This window comes from Myotis myotis, unplaced genomic scaffold, assembly GCF_014108235.1.
Source record: "Myotis myotis isolate mMyoMyo1 unplaced genomic scaffold, mMyoMyo1.p scaffold_m19_p_20, whole genome shotgun sequence".
Classification (NCBI taxonomy): Eukaryota; Metazoa; Chordata; class Mammalia; order Chiroptera; family Vespertilionidae; genus Myotis; species Myotis myotis.
In genome coordinates, this window is record NW_023416325.1 from 16,598,003 (window position 1) to 16,616,189 (window position 18,187).

General features: G+C 44.8%; 3 protein-coding genes and 1 non-coding gene across 18 annotated transcripts in view; 1 reads left to right on the forward strand and 3 right to left on the reverse strand.

The window, feature by feature from the left end:
- HECTD4 (HECT domain E3 ubiquitin protein ligase 4) overlaps nucleotides 1-2,022 on the reverse strand; it is a 150,186-nt gene extending 148,164 nt beyond the window's left edge. For 6 of the 13 annotated variants that reach the window (XR_004974769.1, XM_036353386.1, XM_036353385.1 and 3 more), the window contains exon 1: nucleotides 1,684-1,860. Coding sequence is in view for 12 of the 13 variants with exons in the window: in XM_036353386.1 (XP_036209279.1) it covers nucleotides 1,684-1,860 (177 nt within the window). In the remaining variant the exon portion in view is untranslated. Of the gene's footprint in view, nucleotides 1-1,683 lie in introns of all 13 variants that reach the window. The other 7 variants (XM_036353393.1, XM_036353390.1, XM_036353389.1 and 4 more) reach the window with 2 other exon arrangements.
- On the forward strand, nucleotides 1,262-4,142 carry LOC118678162 (dihydrofolate reductase-like). 2 transcript variants are annotated; one of them, XM_036353409.1, is made up of 2 exons: nucleotides 1,262-1,341; nucleotides 2,771-4,142. In XM_036353409.1, the coding sequence occupies exon 2, from the start codon at nucleotides 2,792-2,794 to the stop codon at nucleotides 3,353-3,355; it is 564 nt and encodes a 187-aa protein (XP_036209302.1). In that variant the 5' UTR covers nucleotides 1,262-1,341; nucleotides 2,771-2,791; the 3' UTR covers nucleotides 3,356-4,142. The 2 variants fall into 2 exon arrangements, with proteins under 2 accessions (XP_036209302.1, XP_036209301.1); XM_036353408.1 differs by lacking the exon at nucleotides 1,262-1,341 and adding an exon at nucleotides 2,107-2,356.
- An 8,016-nt stretch (nucleotides 4,143-12,158) lies between these two features.
- LOC118678687 lies at nucleotides 12,159-12,297 on the reverse strand. The gene has a single exon (XR_004974974.1). It is a non-coding gene; the product is annotated as a small nucleolar RNA SNORA2/SNORA34 family (small nucleolar RNA).
- Nucleotides 12,298-13,352: 1,055 nt separating this feature from the next.
- On the reverse strand, nucleotides 13,353-17,888 carry RPL6 (ribosomal protein L6). 2 transcript variants are annotated; one of them, XM_036353970.1, is made up of 7 exons: nucleotides 17,867-17,888; nucleotides 16,890-17,153; nucleotides 16,680-16,778; nucleotides 15,754-15,897; nucleotides 15,233-15,281; nucleotides 13,965-14,149; nucleotides 13,353-13,543 (listed from the first exon to the last, which is right to left on the reverse strand). In XM_036353970.1, exons 2-7 carry the CDS (start codon nucleotides 17,151-17,153, stop codon nucleotides 13,391-13,393), a joined length of 894 nt encoding a protein of 297 aa, XP_036209863.1. In that variant the 5' UTR covers nucleotides 17,867-17,888; the 3' UTR covers nucleotides 13,353-13,390. The 2 variants fall into 2 exon arrangements, with proteins under 2 accessions (XP_036209863.1, XP_036209862.1); XM_036353969.1 differs by lacking the exon at nucleotides 17,867-17,888 and adding an exon at nucleotides 17,691-17,833.
- Between the last annotated feature and the right edge of the window lie 299 nt (nucleotides 17,889-18,187).

Genomic DNA, 18,187 nt, shown 5'->3' on the forward strand with positions numbered 1-18,187 from the left:
TTTTTCTTCTTTAATCTCTCAGGCCAGAGATGTTCTTTCTTTTTAAAATCATTCTTCTGTGGAAACAGCTGACAAATTCATTCAACACATTTATACAGTAAACATCTTAGGAAAACCAACTTAACAATTGAAGCATTCCTAACTACTACTCTTTTTAATCCTAAAACAATAAATAAATTGCATATATACATTTTTTGGACCTGTGAAGTTAGATTGGTCTCTAAGGAACAAAGAGCATCCACTTCCCATATCTCGTACAATAGAGCCAATTAAATTAAAAGATTCCACCATCACAGCATAGTACCTCTGAGTTTTCAAGCAGATAAGACACTTAGACACACACCTTACTTTTTATAGAGCAAGCCCAAATGAGATACAATAAAACTATGATTCAATGTTAGGAATTCCCTAGCAACTCGTATCTTCCTCTGTTTTGGTGGCCAGGCTGTAAAATAAACCAATTAAGAGCTCACAATGGGAATGCTGCAGCCTCAGCCTCAAATCCAGACTCAAAAATACAGTGGACCGTTTTCGCATCTCAGGCACGTCCAAAGGAAGGTCTCAGCCAAGGCGATCCCATCACGGCCGTTTCCACAAAGGGGCAGTAATGGGTCTTCATCCATTTCCAGAGATGTTCCTCGTGCCCAAAGCCAAAGGGCATGCAAACCCGAAAAACACAAAAGATTCCTCGCATTCCGTGTACAGCCTGCAGGCAGGCCCTCCGCTCTGCGCCCTGCCCCAGAGAGCCTCCTTCGGGTAAGAATTTCAAGACACCCCGCGCTACACCGACACGTCCGCCTGTCATCCCACCAAGTGAAGGGGAGGGTCGGGGGTGGGGGGTGGGGGTGGGCAGCGTCTGCATCGCTGGCCTCGAAGAAGCGATCGGCCGCCTTCCCACCGCTGGGAGGTCGATGGCAGTTCCCATAACCCAGCCTACGTGGTTTCCTTCTGCCCCCGAAGCAGGAGCCCCGTGGCTGAGACCTGCTTTTGCACCTGCCGTGGCGCCTACGCCGGGGGCGTCGCGGCGACCCCCGCGCTCACAGAAGGGCCTCGCGGCCTAAAGCGCCCGTGACCCCGGGCGGAGAGCGCTCGGAGGGCCGCACCGCACCCCCCGCGGGCCACACCGCCCGCTTCCCTGACAAAGGCCCCGTGTCCATCCGAGGCGTGACACACAGCTGCCGGACTGCCCACGGCGGACCGGCAGAAGCCGCTAACCCCCACCGGGGCAAAAAAATAAAATAAAATAAAAATCAACACCGAACTGGGGAAGGAAAGAGGGGTGATGCGTCGCGCTAAGATGGAAATGTCCCCAAAGCCGGGCAGCCTGGGTGTGCCCGTGAAGTGAGTCCGGGGGTCCGTGGGGGAGGGGAGGGAGGCTGGGGAGGCGGCAGTGGCTCCCCCGGGGCGCGAAGGCCGCGCCGGGTGCCGGTCTAATAAAATGCTGGTGCCGAGACGAACACGCAAATGCCAGCCCCGGCGGGGCCGGGGTCCGAGGGCGAGGGAGGGCGGCGAGCGGTCTGCAGCCCGGCGGCCGCGCGCCCCCACCTGCCCGCCGCGCGCCCCCACGCACCGGCCCGGGCAGCCCCCGCGGGCTCGGGGCCGAGGTGCGATCCGACCCCAGGGGTGCGGGGCGGGGGGGCTCCTCTGACGGCGGAGAGGAGGGGGGCGGCCGCGCTCGCTCACCTCCAAGTCGGTGTCGGCGGCCTCCGGGGCCCCGAGGATCTCGCTGGGCAGCTCGGCCAGGTCGGTGACGCGGATGAGCCCGTCGTGCAGAAAGATGGTCTCTTCCTTCACCGAGAGCCACTGCGCCGAGTCCGCGGCCGCCGCCGCAGCAGCTGCCGCGGCCGCCGACGAGCCCATGGCCCCGGCTGAGATGCTGACGGAGAGGAGCAGCCGCCCGGCCCGGGGAGACGCGAGCAGGAGTCGCCGCGCTCACCAGTCCATGGCAGCAGCAGGCGCGCCCGCCTGCAACGCCCCGCTCGCCGCCTCGCCCGTGCAGCTCCGCCCTAGGCGGTCCGAGCCGCCATCCCCGCAGCCCCCGGCCCCGGAGACCCCGGCCCCGCCGCCGCCGCCCTGAGGAGCAGGATCCGCCTCTGGCGCTCGGCAGCCAACTGTCAGTGAGACGCCATGTTGGGGGCGGGGCTCCCGGCATGCCCCGCGGAGCGGACAATACGGCCCGGCCCACCGCTGGCCCCGCCCACCGCCCTGCAGTGCCGGGAGCCGGGGTCCGGGGCATTTCCACGTCGCCTTTGAATCCATCTGGCTCTCAGACTGACCTCCCGCTCCCCTTCTTGCCCTAGCCATTTGGGGGCGCCCTGGGTCTGCAGTCCACCTGGGGAAGAGGCTTCCGACTCAGGTGTGCACCCCTCGCTCAGGCTAGAGCCCCCACAGAGCATTTAGGTTCACTCCCTGCTCTCACGTTTAAATGTGATATGTGCAAAAAATAGGGCGCAGAGTAGGCGCTGCACACTTGTTCATAAGCCCTAGGTAGGACCGCACAGTAGGTGCTTCATATTTACTAAAAAATCTAGCACTCAAAACTCAATGAAAGCCCTAGCTGGTTTGGCTCAGTGGATACAGCGTTGGCCTGTGGACTGAAGGGTCCTGGGTTCCATTCCATCAGGGGCACATGCCCAGGTTGCAGGCTCGATCCCTAGTGGGGGGTGTGCAGGAGGCAGCTGATGGGTGATTCTCTCTCATCATTGATGTTTCTAACTCTCTCTTCCTCTCTGAAATCAACAAAACTATATTAAAAAAAACCTCAATGAAGAAGGTTTTTGGTGCCGCCGTCATGGTTCGTACTCTCAACTGCATCGCCGCTGTGTCCCAGAACATGGGCATCGGCAAGAACGGAGACCTGCCTTGGCCCCCGCTCAGGAATGAATTCAAGTATTTCCAAAGAATGACCACAACCTCTTCAGCAAAAGGTAAACAGAATTTGGTGATTATGGGTAGGAAGACCTGGTTCTCCATTCCCAAGAAGAATCAGCCTTTAAAGGACAGGATTAATTTAGTTCTCAGTAGAGAACTCAAGGAACCTCCAAAAGGAGCTCATTTTCTTGCCAAAAGTCTGGATGATGCCTTAAAACTTATTGAGGAACCAGAATTAAAAAATAAAGTGGATATGGTTTGGATAGTAGGAGGCAGTTCCGTTTATAAGGAAGCCATGAACAAGCCCTGCCGTCAACGACTCTTTGTGACAAGGATCATGCAGGAATTTGAAAGTGATACATTTTTCCCAGAAATTGATTTGGAGAAATATAAACTTCTCCCAGAGTACCCAGGTGTTCTTTCTGATGTCCAGGAGGAAAAAGGCATTAAGTACAAATTTGAAGTATATGAAAAGAATGAGTAATGTGAAGGTGTTGACTGATTCATTTCAAGTTGTTCCCCATCCCCTCCAAACAATTATGTATTTAACATTAGAGAAAGATATTTCTGTTACTTAGATCTGTGGATAATTATTTCTAAGCAATGTATTTCTATTAATTAGTTTTAATCTCAACCACAACATTTGTGAAACATCTGTTGTTGTAACTGTCTGAATCCTCAAGAAATTCTGAGGATTAGGTCCCTAGCACCTGGCTACAGTCATATATGCCAAGAAACCACAATGGGAGAATCCCCTGGTAACATTAGTTACCTATAAAGAAAGGAGCTGGCCAAATTTGTCCAAATGTCAGAAATGGATTGTAAACAGAAGAATTAGAACTTAGATACTAAAAGAGAAGTAGATCAATCAAAACAGGGACCAGAATTACTCTATACATATCACACTTCTGAAAAAAGTTCTGTTCACTCAGATTCACTAAGTTGAGAACTACAGTATATCCCATAGGGATAGTAAGAAAGCAGGTAGGAGACTACTTTTTTGATGATTAAAAGAAAAGGCCTGAGACCTTTAAAAACTCTATTTGTAATCTTGGGTGAGATGCCATGGGATGTTACACTGATTGAATAAGAATAGGCTGCTCTTCACACACAAAAGGTAATCTAATAACAAGCATATGGCTAAAATTAAAAGTTAAAAGAAACCAAAATTAGTAAGTTAGAAAATAAATTTCACATAATTAAAAAATTAAAACTTGTTTTATCCCTCATGTTAATATTTGGATTTTTAGGTATCCAAAGAAATAGCATTTTTTGCCTTATAAATTGGCTCAAATTTTTTTAGGGTAAAAGTTAACGATATCACCGAAACCAGTTTGGCTCAGTGGATAGAGCGTCAGCTTGCGGATTGAAAGGTCACAGGTTTGATTCCGGTCAAGGGCATGTACCTGGGTTGCGGGCACATCCCCAGTGGGAGATGCGCAGGAGGCAGCTGATCGATGCTTCTCTCTCATCGATGTTTCTAGCTCTCTATCTCTCTCCCTTCCTCTCTGTAAAAAAATCAATAAAATATATTTAAAAAAAAAAAAAGAAAAACCTCAATGAAAATAAAACACCAGTCACAATGCTTGGTGTCCACTGTCTGGCAATAATAAATCCTCCCTGAATGAAAGTTCAAACTATTTGCTATATTTCAACATTCAACACTGATTGATATAAACCTTAAATATACGCACACCATCCAATCTTTATACAAATATGAAAAAAAACCTAAAAATGTATGGGAGAATACATACCAAATTGTTAATGTGAGTTCCCAAGCAGAGTAGGACTGGTCTAGAACTTTGAGATGAGAATGTTATCCTTGTATTGTTTTCATGCTTGCAAAAAATAAAGCGCTCCTTTGTATCAAAGGACTTGAAAATGTGTGTCCACCAAAAGCCTGCACATGGATGTTTATAGCAGTTTTATTCATAATTGCCAAAACTTGGAAGTAACCAAGATGCCCTTCAGTAGGTGAATGCATAAATAAACTCTAGTGCATCCAGACACTGGAATATTACTTGGTGCTAAAGAAATGGCTACCCAGCCCTGAGAGATGTTGAGGGACCTGAAATCCATATTACTAAGTGAAAGAAGCCCATCTGAAAAGGCTACATATCATATGACTCCAACTACATGACATTCTGGAAAAGGCGACACTATGGAGACAATAAAAGGATCTCTGGTTGCCAGAGGGCAGGGGGAGAGAGTCATAAATAAATAGGATACAGAGGATTTTTGGGGCAGTGAAAATATACTGTAGATACCATGATGGCATGTCATTTTACATTTGTCCAAACTCATAGAATATAGAACAGCAAGAGTGAAACCTGCCCTAGCCGGTTTGGCTCAGTGGATAGAGCATCGGCCTGCAGACTCAAGGGTCCCAGGTTCAATTCCAGTCAAGGGCACGTACCTTGGTTGCGGGCACATCCCCAGTGGGGAGTGTGCAGGAGGCAGCTGATGTTTCTCTCTCATCGATGTTTCTGACTCTCTATCCCTCTTCCTTCCTCTCTGTAAAAAGTCAATAAAATATATTAAAAAGAAAAAGAAAAAAAAAAGAGTGAAACCTAATGAAAACAATGGACTTGGGGTGATAATGTGTCTATGTAGGTTCATTGATTATAACAAATGTACCATCTGGTGCCATATGTTAATAATGGGGAAAACTATGCATGTGTGGGGGCAGCAGATACACAGGAAATATCAGTACTTTCCTCTCAATGGGAACCTAAAACAGCTCTAAAAAATACTTATAATTAAGAATCTACATATATAAAAGGCTAAAATAATAAGTGTCCATCCGACCATCCGGTAGCTATGACCCAACTAAAAAGAAGTAAGAAATGGTGGACCTTGAAAATGACTTCAGGTTTTCTCACTGCGCAGAATATAGTCAAACACTGCTGCAGTTAAATATTTTACCCTTTGTTCTTCCTGTGTGATCTACAATAATAATCTGTTGTGTTGATATTTACTGCTGTGTTGCTGACAAATACCTGAAAGAGAAGTTGGGGTGCTTCACTGGGCTGGAAAAAGTTTAGCTAAATCAGAAAGCTGGTCTAATTAGACAAGTTTATTCTACATATATAGAAGGCTAAGTTGACTCCCACATGCACCATACATATAAAGCTCTCGCTGGTGCCAATCGCACGCATGTTTTGATCTGTCATTGTCGATCATGAATTTGATCGACACTTCTATTATAAAGGTGAATAGTGATATAAAAATATTTCTTCTAATTAATTTCCTTTCAATGTGCACGAATCTGTGCACCTGGTCACTAGTAAATAAATAAACTTGAAGAACATTAAGATGCATCCCCTGCCGAAACCGGTTTGGCTCAGTGGATAGAGCGTGGGCCTGCGGACTGAAAGGTCCTGGGTTCGATTCCGGTCAAGGGCATGTACCTGGGTTGCGGCACATCCCCAGTAGGAGATGTGCGGGAGGCAGCTGATCGATGTTTCTCTCTCATTGATATTTCTAACTCTCTATCTCTCTCCCTTCCTCTCTGTAAAAAATCAATAAAATATATATATTAAAAAAATAAAGATGCATCCCCTTTGATTCAGCAATTCAACTTTGAGGAAGTTGTCCAAAAGAAATAATTCAATCCATAGTTAAGGATAGGTATACAGGGATGTACAGCTTAGTATTGTTTATCAGAGGGGAATTATAATCAGTCTAAATGTCCAACAATATGGGACTATAATAATGGTATATCCATTAGATAGAATATTATGAAGTCATCAGAGTAATGTTTATGAAGAATATTGACACAAGTAAATGTTATGATAGATTGCTAAATGGAAAAAAGTCAGGCCAAAGTAGTAAGGAAATTTTGAGATTTAATCGTGTTTATAGTGTGATTGCATTTTTCAAATTACATGCATGTGTGACCATAGGTGTAGAATAAATGTCTGGGAAGGTATTATTCCTGATAACATTTGGGTGAATCTCGGGAGTGCATTTCCAGGTGACTGGGGAATTTGTGGTTTTTACTTTGGAATGTTTCCCAAGTTTCCTTCCTAGAGCATGCATTACTTCTGAAAAAAAGCAAAAAATTAAAAAATAAAAGCTTTGGAGCACCTGAATGAGGGTACATCAATTTATTTATCCATCATAACACCCTTCAGAGTATTCATTAATAGCCCCATTTTACAAGGAACTGAGGCTCAGAATTAAGTGACTTGCACCTGCTGAGGAATTGGCAGGATGGAGACTTGAACCCCTAGCTAGCTCCATCCGGCACTGCCTCCTCCCAAACAAATAAATCATATACATTGTACTGTTGCAACAATCTCATGTCCTTTACAATTATTGTTAATTTCATTATGTTTATTCCTCAAACATTTGTTAAGCCACTAGTAGGTGTCAAATCCTGGGAGGTCTATAGAATGGAGATACAATATATCTGAATGTCTGAAATAATATATGAAAAATTGACTCCCTGCTCTCAAAAACCTGGACAGCTAATCTAACAAATGCAGAAAATCATGCATAGGGAGATGGCTATTCTTCTCTTAGTCACTCAACAAGTATTTCTTGATTACTGATGTGTGACAGACGTTGTTGTTGGTGTGGGGTTACCGTGCTGAGCAAGGCAGAAAAGTCTTCTCTGAAAGAAGCTGCCCTGGCTGGGTGGCTCTGGGGATTGGAGCGTCCTCCTGTACACCAAAAAGTGGCGGGTATGATTTCTGGTCAGGTCACATACCCAGGTTTCGGATTCAATCCTCAGCCATCCAGGTACATGCGGGAGGCAACCAATTGGTGTGTTTCCCTGTCATATCAATGTTTCTCTCCCTCTCTCTCTCTAAAAAAAAAAAAAAAAAAAAAAAAAGAAGAAGCAATACTGGGGAGGAGGAAAGAGTGGGAGAGGTCAATGGGAGAAAAAGGGGACATCTGTAATACTTTGAACAATAAAGATACATTTTTAAAAATCAATAAAATAAAACAATTTCTAAAAAAGAACTGACAATCTAGTGTGAGGGGATAGATAAAAAGCAAAGTGACAATAAGCCGAAACCGGTTTGGCTCAGTGGATAGAGCGTTGGCCTGCGGACTGAAAGGTCCCAGGTTCGATTCCGGTCAAGGGCATATACCTGGGTTGCGGGCATATCCCCAGTAGGAGATGTGCAGGAGGCAGCTGATCGATGTTTCTCTCTCATCGATGTTTCTAACTCTCTATCTCTCACCCTTCCTCTCTGTAAAAAAAATCAATAAAATATATATTTAAAAAAAAAAAAAAAAAAAAAGCAAAGTGACAATAAGTCCAGCAGTTCAGAGCAAATATTGCCATAAAAATAATAACAAAACAGGCAATGTGAAAGAATGGCCATTTCAGCAAATCCTGGTAACAGCCCTCTGAGAGAAGTAGTATTATTCTCCCCACTTTCGGCTGGGACACCAAGGCCCAGTTAGATACTTTGTTCAAAGTCTCAAAGCCAGTAAACACTCAACCTCAGAGATGAACCTAGGTCTCTCTCATTCTACAATCCCAGCTTCCTTATTTGGGCTGTAAAGACACCCCTGTTTCATTCCTTTTGCTCACAAGGTCCAAACCAAATGGCAACCATCACAATTTTAAAAAAATATATGTTATTGATTTTTTACAGAGAGGAAGGGAGAGGGATAGAGAGTTAGAAACATCGATGAGAGAGAAACATTGATCAGCTGCCTCCTGCACACTCCCTATTGGGGATGTGCCCGCAGCCAAGGTACATGCCCTTGACTGGAATCGAACCTGGGACCCTTTAATCCTCAGGCCAACGCTCTATCCACTGAGCCAAACCAGTGAGGGCAACCATCACAATTTTTTAATGCTCAGGTTTTGGGATCTAAATAACCATGGTGTGCAGCTCAGAGAAACATTCCCCTGCTTTTGTTTAGATTTCAAGACCAGGAGTCAAGGTGCCCAGGAACTACTGTCTTTCTCCACAATGAGTGAAAATAGCACATATCCAGGACTGAAAGTCTGTAGATTGCATAATGAGTAGTTATTTAATATTTTAGCAACAGTTATTAGTCATCGGGCCACATGGCTGCCACTGTACCATGATGAGGCTGCTGATGAGTTAATATTTATAGAACCCCGTCTGGAAAAAAGACCATTTACTGGGAATTTCTACACGGGATCAGCAGGACAAAGAAAGTCCCTGGTCAAAAGAACTGGATGCTGGGAGCTTGTTGGAAAAGAATCTAAATTTAGTCAAGGCAAGCACACACATACACACACACACACAATCACACACTGTGCACACAGAAAACATCCATTCACAGATTCATAGAAAGGAAAGCTTATGATTTCTTTGGAATTGCCCTTTACATACTTTCATTTGAGAACGGCGGGGGGTGGGGGGTGGGGGGGGAGTTGGAATGGGAAAAGGAGCAAGAGAAGGTGTTAGCTGGGCAACCTTAAGTTGGAAGCAAAGAGGAAGCATGAGAAAACTCTTAGGAGTTGGGACTCAGTTTCCCCTGGGAGGCACCTCCCCAAGAGAGAGCCAGCTTGTTGATTCAGACCATCTCCTCGCTACCCCAGCAGGGCCCCTCTGGGATTTTGCAATCTCTCTCTCCCTTCTGCTGGCTTTTCTGCACCAGCTGACTGTCTAAAACGAGTCTGTAATCCTTAGCGGGCTCAAAAAAATACGAGTGTGGCATAAAGATAAGTGGTCCTTGATAAGCCTAATAGAGCTTGAAATAGCTTTAAACAAAGCAGCCATGTTAATTTTTAAGGTCTTTGAAAACACAAGGAACACACACACACCTTTGCTAAAGAGACACACACACGAACAGAATCTGTGGGGGAGATGGATTATTTCCACCTCACTAATCACTGTCACAAAGAGGAAACACACACACACCTACTCAGTCTTTTTTTCAAGTGATCTGTGGGTCGTTTTTTTTGGTGGTGGTTGTTTGTTTTCAAGGAATATTCTTTCAGCTTCTTGGGCAGGTTTATGAGGCGACAGGGAAAAGAAATCTGAGGAAAGATATTTGAAAGTGAAGAGGGAGAATGTCTCCTTAGAGCTTTTTGAATGATCATAACTAAGGGACCAGCATCCACATGGATGAAAAACCTAACGACAAAGAAGCTTGAAGAACAGCTCTCGCCCGGCTGGCGTGGCTCCCAGGTTCGAAACCCAGTCAGGGCACGTACCCAGGTTTTGGGCTCTACCCACAGTGCGGGGTCTGCAGAAGGCAGCCGATCTCTCTCTCCTCCCTTTCTAAAAATCCATAAAAATAAACAGCAGCTCTACAGAAAAATCAGCACCACGGAGCTCAGAAAGACGCGTTCTCTGGCACCCCCTTGCGAGCATAAAGGGCCTTGGTGCACCAGAATTTCTGATGGGAATTTGCTAATTTGCAAACATTTCCCCACTGCAAAACAGATTAAGAGGCAGAAGCCCCACAAAAGAAGAGTGGGCAAAAGAGAGGACCATAGTTTGCACCAGAGGAAAAGCGAACACTGTTTTCAGTCAGTCGACATTTACTGTGCCTACTTTGTGCAAGCTAAGTGTTAGGTCTGACACTTAGCTTCCCTGCCTCACGAAGCTTAGGATGGGAAGTCACGTGAAGCAAGTGATTCGAAAGGGGATGAGAAGTCCAGGCACCTGGTCTGAAAAGTGGGAAGGTTCCCTGAGGATGTCGCATTGAGTGCTGGTAACTGATGTGTATGAGTTAGCTATATAAACATGAGGGTGGGAGAGGGGGATTTAGTAAACCAAAGGAAAGCATTTACATGAAATGCAATGTACAGGGTGCTCTAATCATGGACTGCCTGGGTTGGGGTCTCAGTTCCCTTGTGTCTGAACCCAGGGATGGTGAAGCTCTGGGGTGAACACATCTGTTCTGGGGGCACTTTAAATTAGCATGGCCCTTTTGGTAAATCACTTTGGCTATACATATGCAAAGGTCATAGAAGGACCATGCCTTCTGAGCCATCATTTAACTTCTGGAAATTTACCCAAGGCCTGTGTGGTTCTGTTGGTTGAATGTCATTCCAAATACCAGGAGGTCGCTGGTTCAATTCCTGGTCAGGGCACATATCTAGGTTGTGGGTTTGAACCCCTGTTGAGGCATATACAGGAGACAACCAATGGATGTTTCTCTCCCTCTCAAATCAATTAAAAAAACACATCCTCAGGTGAGGATTTTTTTTTAAAAAATGGATGAGAGACTATCACTGTACACCAGTGGAATGGTTAGAATATAAAAAAGACAAACATGGGGAAGTAATGTGCAGCGTGGTGACTGTCGTTTAGTATCACCCAAGAGAAATGAAAACATGTCCACACAAAAATCTGTATGCAATTGTTTAGTGGCTTTATTCATAATCTCCAATAATTGTAGACAAACCCAATGCCTTTCAATGGGTGAAATTTAGAATAGTAATACTTTGATACAATGGAATACTGATTGGCAGTAAGACCTACTGAAGCATGAACAAAAAATGTTATGCCAAGATTTAACATACTATCTGGAGCTCTGGAAAAGGCAAAACTCGGAAACAGAAATTCTACCATTGGTTACCTACAGTGGGAGCTGACTTTAAAAGAGCATGCAAATACTGTGAGATTTCACTTATATGTGGAAAATAAAAAAACAAGCCAAACAGAAAAGGACCAACAGAGAACAACTGATGGCATCAAAGGGGTGGGTGAAAGGTTTTATTTAAAAAAGAGCATGCAGGATCTTTAGTGATAGTGGTGCTTACAAACTATAGATGTCACAAAGCTGCACACTAAAAATCAGGAATTTCACCAAGTGTAAATATGTATCAAGAAAATCAACTTTAAAACCAAAACCCGCCCTAACCAGTTTGGCTCAGCAGATAGAGTGTCGTCCTGTGGACTCAAGGGTCCCAGGTTCGATTCTGGTCAAGGGCATGTACCTTGGTTGCGGGCACAGCCCCAGTGGGGAGTGTGCAGGAGGCAGCTGATCGATGTTTCTAGTTCTCTATCCCTCTCCCTTCCTCTCTGTAAAAAATCAATAAAATATATTTAAAAAATAAATAAAACCAAAACCCATCAGAGCCATTTTTACTTCTCTATTGCCAAAAACCCATCTGATGACCCATTGTTCAACAGGCATTCTTGCCCAGGAGTATAAACTGGTACAGCCTTGGCGTTCTGATAGAAACCAAATGCATAAAGCCTCCACCTTGGGAAAAACAAAACACTACCTACTTGGCTCTCCATCCGCATACTTAATGCCATTTACTACATTGTTTGTAATTGCAAATGGAAACCCAAATATCCATAGAATGATGCTAGTCAGTTTTTTCCCCCAGATGTTTCTTTCTAATGAATTGACCATTCCACATTTCCTAAGTTCTGAAATGGCCAACAGACCATAGAAAGACATTTCTTTAGGCTCCTGCTTGAAACCAGCAGCTTCAGCAAACTGCTGGCCTTGATTCAGGGCCAACAAGACAGTTCTTACCAAAGGTTTTGTTTTCCACCGTTTCAGTTACCTGCAGTTAACCAGTCCAAAAACATTAAAATTCCACAAATAATTCGTTTTAAATTGTGCACCATCCCAAGTCATGCGCTGAAGTCTCTCAACAGTCCCTCTTTGTCCGACTTGGGATATGAATTGTCCCTTGTCCAGTGTACACATGCTACATATGCTAGCTAGTCATAAAAAGACCAACCGTAGAGTGTCATGGCTTAGTGATCCAGGGTCACCGAAGCAGATGATCCTCCAGAGTCCACAGCCTAACATCTTACCACAATGCCTACTTCATCTCAGCATGAAGGTGAATGTATTTTAAGACCACATTCACATAACTTTTATTACAGCATAATTGATGTCTCCAATTTATAAATTAAACTTTGTCATAGGTATGTATGTATAGAAAAAAACAGTATACACAGGATTTGACACTATTCATGTTTCAGGAATCCACCAGGTCTTAGACCACATTCCCCATGGATAAGTGGGGGACTACTGTACTATGTAGCACTAAAGATAGACACTTTTTATGGAATTATCAAAATATGTATATTTCTATAGTCATACAATGTACTATATATTAGTTTTAAAAAGGAGGGTAAATAACAATATTCATTTGCTGTGTAAGCTTTAATAAATTAACTAGAGGCCAGAAGCACAAAAATCATACAAGAGTAGGCCTTCCTTCCCTAGCTGTTGGCACCTGGGTCCCGGGCTTCACTCGAAGCCTTGGCTTTGTCGTCTAATTAGCTTATCATTATTTTATTATAGATGATTATAGGGGTAAGGCTGAGAATTAGATGGGTGAGAAATGGATTGTAAATCATTGAATGGGATGAGTCTGTGACCTAAAGACTTATCTCATCCATGTACACTAACTGGCTTAGCGATTGGAGAAATGCTATTTTATATTGGTAGGTGCTGGGTGAAAAAGCTGAGAAGCTGGACCCTAAGGAAGTGCTTCCAATTCTCTTTGGCTGAGTCAAACACATATCGAGGCGTACAAGAAAAAAAAAAAAAGACACAGGAAACATATCAGTTATTTAATCGGGTTCTTATAAGAAATTCAGAACACCAGTTTGTGAGGATAAACCCCATTGGTGAGAGCGAACAGAGAGCGGAGGTAGCCCTGGAGCTGAGGAACAGCTTTGATTTTTGGCAGAATTTGTGAGTCCACAGCTTTCTGGTCAACCTTGCGCTGATCTGTAATCTCATATTTCTATAAGAAAGAGAAAAGCATGTAAGAGTTGGGCACAAGTACCAAACTCCTGGATTAATCATTTCAAATACTCAAATCCCAAGAATATTTAGAAAGCAATTTTGATACTGCTTTCCTTGGAGGGCTGGGAAATACAACAAAAACAACAGCTCTTATCCTTTTGTCACTGCAATAACACACCAAAGACACATAAGGACGGATTCCCAACAGAACAGAAGCAGTAACTCAAGAGTTCTGCCAAAACTTCAGGATTGTGAGTTGAGCTCCTACCTGGTATTAAGAATCGTTTTTAGCAGAATCTGGAACAATATTACTCCCCAGATATTCCTCATTATTTACAACTTTCATTTTTCTTCCTTTTGTTTCACTCCTGAACTGGGGAGGCATGGCTATGAGAGCAAAGACAGAACCAGCAGCTCACCTCTTTCTCTGTGTCGAAGATCTCGCCCTCCTGGTGTCTGGGTTTGCGCAGCTTCTTCTTCTTAAAGTAAGCATCATTGAGATGTTTGGGGATTTTCACACCACTGATATCAATTTTGGTGGAGGTGGCGATGACAAATTTCTGGTGTGTTCTACGAAGAGGAACTCGATTGAGGGACAGAGGTCCTAAGGGGGGAGAAATCAGTATAATGAGGGAACAGGGAAGCAAAGCTCTAAGAACTGACTTTGAATTTGCTGAAATCCGGAGAGTTGAATTTCTGAATTTTCTCTGGAGCTGAAGAAATTCCAGACTGCTTTTTCTGCTGCCTCCATCAATACTCTTTCACTCTTTCTCTTTGAGGCAGCAGATCTTTGCAAAGACCCTGACTGGCAAGACCATCACCTTCAATGTTGAGCACAGTGCCACTACTGAGAAGGTCAAAGCTAAAATCCAAGACAGAGAGCATCTGATTCTTGCAGATAAACAGGTGGAGGATGGCTGCACTCTCTCAGGCTACAACATTCATAAAGAGTCCACCCTGCACTTGGTGCAGGACAGCATTGAGCCCTCTCCTCACCAGCTCGCCCAGAAGTACAATTGAGATGAGATGATTTGCTTCAAGTGTTATGTCCGCCTGCACCCGGGCACTGTCAACTGCTGCAAGTAAGGCTCACCAACAACCCGTGCCCCAAGGTTAAATAAGGTTCCTCCACCACCTCCTTGGCCTGCAGGTTCAGCCTGAACCCTATGGCCTCAATTTTTCCCTTGCCCATTTAGGAACTCCATTCTATTGCCAAATGGCAGACCAATTACGAGTCTTGGGTAGGATGCATTCCTTGGGGCTGGTAGCCAACCATTCTGCATTTTAGGTGACAGTTACTTAATAATGTTGTTACATAACATTGAAATACCTGATTCCTTAGAACTCATGTATATAAGGCAATGAAATGGGGCTCAGCATCTCATGGCATTAAAACTTCCACATAGGTGGAAGCAAAGTGTATACTGCAAGCATTTAAAAAGACAAATTTCAACCCAGCTGGCATGGCTCAGCGGTTGAGCATTGACCTATGAACCAGGAGGTTGCGGTTTGATTCCCGGTCAGGGTACATGCCCAGGTTGAGGGCTCGATACCCAGTAGGGGGGCAGCTGATCAATGATTTACTCTCATCGTTTATGTTTCTCTCTCCCTCTCCCTTCCTCTCTAAAATCAGTTAAAATATAGAAAGACAAGTTTCAGAGAATATAAAATCCAACGGCTTTCTTACCGGTCACAAGTAGCAAGCCACTGTCCAGCTGCTTCAGGAAAACCACCCTCTGTAAAGTAAGCAGAAACAGTAGACATTTCTGCAATTAGAAACTGAGTTCTGAATTAACCAAATCACAGGTTTCTAAATTTGGTCAAGGAAATGTCTATATATGCATATGCATAGAAGCTCTGGAAGCAACTGAACCAAACTGCTAACAGGGGTGACACTAGTTTATGAGCAATACTTGTGTGCTTGTTCTCTTTTCAAAAAAGGAGCAGCCCTTACTTTCCACATTAAGAAATTAATAACCTTTCACTCAGTATCCTGCTCCTGCAAACCTAGCCAAAGGAAGTAACTCAAATACATAAACATTTTGGGTACAGGGGTATTTGATTCAACTGTAACAAGTTACATTACCAACAGCAGGAAGTAGTAATAAATTATTGTTTAATAAAATATTAAACATCTTATGCTAGTTACTGGGTGCTGAAGAGTCCTCCCCAGAACGCACCCACTACGATCAAGCACCACAAGCTCACCTTGCCTCTGTGGCGCCCAGTGAGGATGATCAGAATGGTCCCAGGAGTGATGCTGGCCCGCAGTCTCCGCACATGCTGACTGAAGGGTTTCTTGCCATGGCTCAGCAGCTTTCGAGGCACATCTTCAGTAGGATAATATCGAGGCTGGAGAGAACCCACAGGTCCAAATTTATTTAAATAAGCTCCTCAGCTTAAGCAGAGCCGATAGTCAATCAAACCTTTGCTACAGCCCTTTTACTTCAAACTTTAGAGATTGCATCACAAGCTATCATTCATTATACACTGGGTGGGTAAGAGTGCTTCTCAAGCTTTTCTCAGGTCCCTGACTATCCTTCTCCAGAATGTTATGTTATAAAGGAGGCAAGGCTTGTTTTCCATTCAAATTATGTGTGTTCCTATCGGTCCCATTTTCCTCCCCTTTTTTTCCACGAGGGAAAACAAACTGTACAAAACCAGACAGTTCAGACCAGTACTGCCAGTTCGATTATGAAAGAAAGACCCCATGCCTTGCCCACATGCTCAATCCCCAGTGTGGGATGTGCAAGAGGCAGCCAATCAATCATTCTCATAATCGATATTTCTCTCTCTCCCTCTCTGAAATCAATGAAACTACATTAAACAAAAACAAAAGAAACACTGCTCTAGTGGACCAATGAACTATAACCTTGCCAGTGAGTGTCCTAGGCTCTTATTAACTCTCACAAACACCCTGTGCGACAAACCATTCCTTATATTACATGCTAAGAAACAACAGCAGAGAGAGTAACTCTACTTTAATATCAAACAGCCACACTGCAAACCAAAAACCCATTTTTCTCCCTAAGTCTCTGGCAAACATAAAATTCCAAAACCCGAGTACTCAAAAAGATGCTAACAGTTCTCAAGCCTCAACTAAACATCCAACTACAGTGTCCCCCAAAGCTTACCATTTTGCGGAGTTTAACCACTCGGGTACCACCATTCTTGTCGCCACCAACTGGTTTTGTGACAGTAGTAGGAACTTTCTCCTTCTTTTTCTTTTCAATCTAGTAGAACACAAATGCGACAAAGCGTCAGAGGCAGACAAAAACCTTAAGGTTAAGACACAACGAACGTATGGAATCGATGGTCAGTGGTGTCCCGCACCCCTTCCTTACCCTGGATTTAGGGGCCGAATACTTCCTCTTGTACATGGCCTTTCGCGAATACATAGCCGACCGGGAGTATCGGCCGATTCCTCTGACCAGGACGGGGTTTCGGCTGCAGTGGGGCTTCCCCTTCTTCGGGGCCTTAACCTTGCCGCCGGCATCGGCCTTCTTCTTGGCTGCAGGTTTCTTGTCCTTCGTGTCAGGCTTCTTTTCCTTAGTATCTGGCTTCTTCGCCTTAGCATCCGGCTTCTCAGTTTTCTTTTCACCCGCCATCTACCAATAAGTGATATTGTTTAAAAGGTACAATTATCCCCTAACAAGGCAGGATCCTAACTGTCCAAGGGGGTTCCCAGACAAGCCCGCCTCCTCCAAGTGGCGGTAACGTCCTTTCCACCCCTCCCAAGACACAGGCGTCCCTCCAAACCCAGCGCGTGCAGCCAGACCTCATAGTGGTTAACGTGGGTGTTCTTGCAAACCACTGTACACTTCAAGATTTGAAGGCATCTTACAGAATTAGCCCAAACTCTGGCCACGTTGGGGGAAAAAAGAAAAAGCCCACGACACTTCCGGTCGCGAGCGTGGGGAGACGGGAAAGTAGCACTGGGCCTCATCCCCAAATCTCAACGTGGCCGAGACACGCTCAGCGGCGTCTTTTGGCAGCCGGGCCCGGGATTCCATACCGCGCGCCCATCGCCCTCGTCCCTGCGGGCCCATTAGTCTGCTACGGATCCCCGGAGGGCCCCATTCCCCCAGCCCAAGAGGGTAGCGAGCAGCCGGAGACCGGAGGCTCTCTACGGCATTCCACCTCACCCTCTTCAAGTCCCACTGCAAACCCAAGCGAGGCAAATGAAGCGCCTGGGAGGCGTCTCAGTTGGCCCCAGACATGTCTGACCCTTGCAGGTGTCGACTTGGTACCCTCCTGGTTCGGATGGCGAAGGATTGGGGTCTTGAAATCGAGTCTTGCAGAGGAGCGCAGCCATTCTTACCTTGCAAGATGGGAAAGAGAACTAAGGTCCTGGCTTCCGGTCTATAAGCATCACGGATGGGGTCGAGTATCACTTCCTTCCGGGTCGGAGGCATCATGGGAAATGTAGTTTTTCTTCTTTTGAAAGCGTCATACTAGAGAGCTGTTTTTTCTAAGAGGCGAAAGCGAAGAACCTTTTGTCTCTGTTTCATGTTATATAGACCAATAAATTCTCACAGTACCTCTGGGAACCGACATTTTCCTTACCGAGGACACTGGAGAGCACTACATTATCAATATTAGAAGGAATAGATGGATGAAGAATCTGATCACCAAGTAAATT